This window comes from Drosophila ananassae, unplaced genomic scaffold, assembly GCF_017639315.1.
Source record: "Drosophila ananassae strain 14024-0371.13 unplaced genomic scaffold, ASM1763931v2 tig00000157, whole genome shotgun sequence".
Lineage (NCBI taxonomy): Eukaryota > Metazoa > Arthropoda > Insecta > Diptera > Drosophilidae > Drosophila > Drosophila ananassae.
In genome coordinates this window covers 179,745-184,633 of record NW_025319134.1, presented here as the reverse complement: position 1 = coordinate 184,633, position 4,889 = coordinate 179,745, and the positions used below count along the sequence as shown (strand labels likewise).

The following is a 4,889-nucleotide window of genomic DNA, read 5'->3' as shown; positions in this document are numbered from 1 at the left end:
GAGACTGGCAAACCAAAACAAGAAAGAACTGGGTTCGGCTAGCAACTGAATAGAATTTCGTTGGCTTGTTCTTCTACCAACGCCAAACCAGCTTGCAGTTATTGTAACGCGAACAACCATTTTGGCTCAGTGCAGTCCGTTCGCTCGCCTTGCTGTAATGCAAAGGTTTGAGTTTGTTAAGTCAGCCTCCCTATGTTTGAATTGTCTGCGAAAAGGTCACACGGTAGCGAATTGTAAATCGACCAGGTGTCAAATCTGTTCAAGATCGCACCATAAACTTCTGCACCGATTTACAGTGACCGAAAATAACTTAGCATTACCACCACGCACACAAAATCCTCCTCCAGAGTTAACGAATGATGGCCCTTCTACTTCACATGCTTTGCATGCGTCGTCTGTAGAAAGGGTTTTGTTAGCAACGTCGATCGTAAGCGTTCGAACAAAAAATGGTGAGCACATCTCGGCCCGAGCATTACTTGACTCAGGGTCACAAATGAATTTTATTACAGAAGATCTTGCTCAACGCTTACAGATCCGTAGGGAGGAATCGTGCATCAACTTGCTTGGAATTGGTCAAACTAATTCACAAGTTAAGAAGAAGATACACACCGTGGTGAAGTCGAGAGTCAATGGTAGCGAGTTTCCGTTCGACTTTTGGGTTTTGAAAACCATTTCAGGCTATCACCCTGACCAGTCAGTGAACGTAAAAGATTGGACCCTACCAAAGAACTTGCCGTTAGCAGACCCATATTTTTACAAACCTCAGCGGATAGATATGCTAATTGGAGCTGAGTCATTTTTCGAATTGTTGTCCGTTGGCCAAATAAAACAAGGTCCGAATCATCCCATCCTTCAAAAAACTTTCCTTGGGGGGATAGTGTCGGGAACAGCCAGCCTCCAGAGCCTCCACAGCCAGTCTCTAGTCTGAATTGCCCAGAGGAAGTATTAGAGTCAATAGACAAAAACTTGAAAAAATTCTGGACGTTGAAAGAAGTTCCATCTTCTAAAAAGATGTTGTCGCCAGAACAAGAGCTATGTGAGGAACATTATCGGAAGACAACAAGAATACTGCCTTCAGGTCGATTTGTAGTTAAACTTCCATTTAAGTCGGATCCAAGCGTTTTGGGCCACTCATTCGAGATAAACTAATCTCAATTAACAGATCCAATGGCCAAGACTTCGCCTAGGTATTCCTCTTAGATTTCGCAGGGAGTATCCTCAAATTCTTCTTGAGCACATAGTTCGTCTACGAAATTCCTACGCATAGTTGGTCGTGTTGTTTACCGGGTACGAAAACTATGGTAAAAATCTTCGTGCCTATGGCATTCTTTTCGTAAACTTGCTAATTCTGGGGTATATACATGTAGTAGTTCTAGTTTGAGGTCTGGTCTTATGTTGTTCCTAACCTCAATAGCTATGTCGCCATCTTACATTGGTTCGCGCAATAAATCGGATATAGACAAGATTGAGTCAAGAAATTTATCAAAACACTCATTTGTTCCTTGCTTTCTGCGTCTAATCTCTGATCCTGGTATCTCTCCTACAAGTGACTGCACAACTCACACCAATTCATGTGTTCGGACGTTCTATGGATATGCCAATAGAATGAAAGTGCTGGTCCAGCGAATAGAAGATGGGTAAACTGACTAAGCAAAAGGAAATTACCATTAAGGCACTGGGAAGTAAGACAATCGACTCAGTAAATAAAATCTTCGACAGGAAGGTCATTGGACGTACCACTGAACTTGATGCGCCAATAGGAAATGACATTAGAAATCCTATTTGGTTGCTCTAGTGGAATATCATTTGATCTAGCATTTGGTGGTCTATATCTCTGACTGTTGTTGCGTGCATTGCTAACATTATTGACTCCTGGTAATTGACTCATTTTTTGGACAAGTGCGAACCTTGCGCGCCGCGCATTCTCAGAAACTTTATTTAACTGCGTAATAAAAACTTTCCTGCCGAAATGGACGAGCCTTTCTATCCAATCAGCACTCAGTTGCTGAAGGACCCTTTGACTTTTTCCGATCTCGTGAAGACGGGATGCCAATTCGAGGTGGATTTGTCGGATAGCCACCGGGCCACGGATGACTTTCTGGGCCACATAAGCGACGACAGCGATTCTGATGATGCAACGGACGTGGACTGCGAGAAACTCTTCTCCCCATGGACTCGGACCTTTGACGAGCTGCGCTCCTTGATGCATCGCGTAAATGACTACATATACAAAAGAGTCATACGCGAGGGGCACCCAGAACGTGAAGTTGTGCCGGAGAGGGCTCGAGTAGCTGTGCGCTATAGTGGATACTGGGAGGGAGAGGGCGCTCCGTTCGACTCTTCCATGCTGCGAGGCACGCAGTTTGAGTTCGTGACGGGCCAGTGCAAGGTGATTGAGGGGCTAGAGGCCGCCGTTCTTACCATGCGGCCTTATGAGCAGGCAGAGTTTATTATTTCGTACAAGTTGCTTTTCCGGGAGCTGGGCTGTCCGCCGCGCATTAAGCCAAAGGCGGACGGACTCTTCAAGGTGGAGGTAATCGACTTCTCGCTTGTTGGAGATTCCGGAGCGTGTGATGGTGTCGCCAAGGAGGATCGGGACAAGTTTTTTGTCATCTACCCCAAAGCCCAGGAAGTACATTTGCACGGCAAGGATTGCGTGAAGCGCGGGCGCTTCCGCATTGCTGTGTCTTCGTTTGAAAAGGCAATCAACTCTTTAAACTACTGTCGGTTGGCCAACGAGGAGGAGGAGGTCAAGCAAACCCAACTGCTGATTACTCTATACCAAAATCTGATGATCTGCTACAACAAGGTCAACAAGCCGCAGCGCGTCTGCATCGCAATGAAGGCAGTGCGCCGTCTAACCAAAAATAATCCGCCTTGTAAGGCGCTATTCCAGGAGGGTCGCGCCCTGTCTGCCCTGGGAGAGTATGACCAGGCTCGCACCTCCTTATTGAAGGCACAAAAAAAGCAACCCTCCAACCAAGAGATCAACAATGAAATACTCAGCTTGAATGCTAGAATTGCCAAGTATAAAGATGCTACTCGCGATTTGTGGAGTCGCGCTTTGTCAATCAAAAAGAAGAAACCCCAGGAGACTGACATCGATCCTATCAAGGATGATAAGGATAAGGCGTTTGCAGATGAGATGGACCAATTGATTGAGCAATTTAAGAGCTCGGCCAGTATGTCTGTCAATTTGTCACGAAAAATGTATTCTGACAAGGAGTTTGAAATATTTTGTCACTTGTTGAAGGATCGGGATATGAAGCTGACTTTGTCACCTGTTTACGAGGATCTCTTGACACTTTCCAAACTAAACATCGAAGATTAAAAAGACATATATTAAATTCAAAAAGCCATATCTTTATATAGCCATCATATCATTAAGCCATACATATATATTCATGAATCTCAAGCCATTGGTATTGAACTGAAATCCAAATATTGCTTATAAGATTTCGCTTTAAGTTTTCACGCTTTAAAAGAAAATCAAAACTTTTTCTATATACTTTACCATATATTACTAAAAGAGTTTTAGTAACTTTAGTTCCTTGACATTATGTCCATCAATATTATGATGCTAAATATGAATTAGACATTGTTTTTTTTGTATTAAACGAATGTAACGACATTTAATAAATGGTAACGAAGGTGCTATATCGTTATCCCATTCAAGTTGAGCTTCTTCTTGCGGGTCTCGAGAGAATATGTTTAAATTCCTAATAGCTGTAGTTATTTGGCCACTAATTGAGGCTGTCATACTTGCTCTATAATTCTCAAATGAAGTGGAAATAAGACATGCTTTGTGAAAATTATGCTTACGGTCTAGTTTGCCGTGCCCGTAGAGTCAGCGTTTGCGTATGTACACTAGTGGATTGCTGTTACTCTGAGAGCAGTCGGACACAGACCGTGGTTATAAAGTATGCAAAGAAACATGGATTCTAATCGAATCCGAATGAAATGGTGACTATGACAGGCACTGGATTTTTATCATTGAGCCCAACTCGATTTTATACCATATCAGCTTAGTTTCCCTTTTCCATTTGAAAAAGGAAGAGTCAGATTGTCTATATCTGGTTCAAATCAAAATAGTCCTCTACATCTCATATAGTTGTATTGCGTTTAGTTGAAAATAAATCTCTACTACCCTAGAATATAATAATCACCGCAATGGGAGGATCCGAGGGTAAACCTCTAAAATTATTTCGAATATATTATTTACGTCTCGAATCTAAAGTAAATCATTTATCGCGAACTTCCGCTAGTATACTTTGTGCGACAATATCGGTTAGAAGAAGTACCGAAAAACTAGCAGCCACTCCGTGTTGGAGAGTCTGGTGCTGTGGGCCATTTGTAACGATACGAGCCCTAGTGATAGTATCTTGGAAACTCCATGTACGTTACGGATTTTCTCGTAGATAAAGATGGGGAAGTTCGAAAGGAACGAATGAATTAGTCCGTTCCTGGGTGGTTGATTCTACTGACCCTGATGCATGAATGACTAGATGTTGTGGTCCTTCGTCTATACCCTCCCTTCAATGTAGACGTCTCACTAAACAGTGGGGTCTACCCATATTCAACTGTAATGTTCGTATCCGAAGAGCTCCAAGTAAAAGAAAATATTTCATGTTCATTTCATATAATTGGATATTCTCAAAAGTAGCTGTACTAAACTAGAATTACAACTTATCTTCATAGTTTTGGATAGAAAGGCAGAAGATAACAGGGATTCCCATTGTACTTATATGTAAATTAATAAGATGTGGTTAAGTGATGAACTGCCGTCGACAAATTACACTCCAGTTAACAAGATATGGAAAGGTGATGGTTGGGGCAACAGGCCCTTTGATGACTTCTAGCCGGCTGGCCGTAGAATATCAATTAGGAAG

The 4,889-nt window shown here is 42.5% G+C and overlaps 1 protein-coding gene across 1 annotated transcript; it reads left to right on the top strand.

The window, feature by feature from the left end:
* The first annotated feature begins 1,894 nt into the window (after window positions 1-1,894).
* On the top strand, window positions 1,895-3,429 carry LOC116655458 (inactive peptidyl-prolyl cis-trans isomerase shutdown-like). Its single transcript, XM_032453350.1, has one exon. The coding sequence runs from the start codon at window positions 1,970-1,972 to the stop codon at window positions 3,329-3,331; it is 1,362 nt and encodes a 453-aa protein (XP_032309241.1). The 5' UTR covers window positions 1,895-1,969; the 3' UTR covers window positions 3,332-3,429.
* The last annotated feature ends 1,460 nt before the right edge of the window (window positions 3,430-4,889 follow it).

Excerpts from the sequence above, each read along its gene's own strand:
- LOC116655458 (XM_032453350.1), top strand. The coding sequence starts at position 1,970 with ATGGACGAGCCTTTCTATCCAATCAGCACTCAGTTGCTGAAGGACCCT.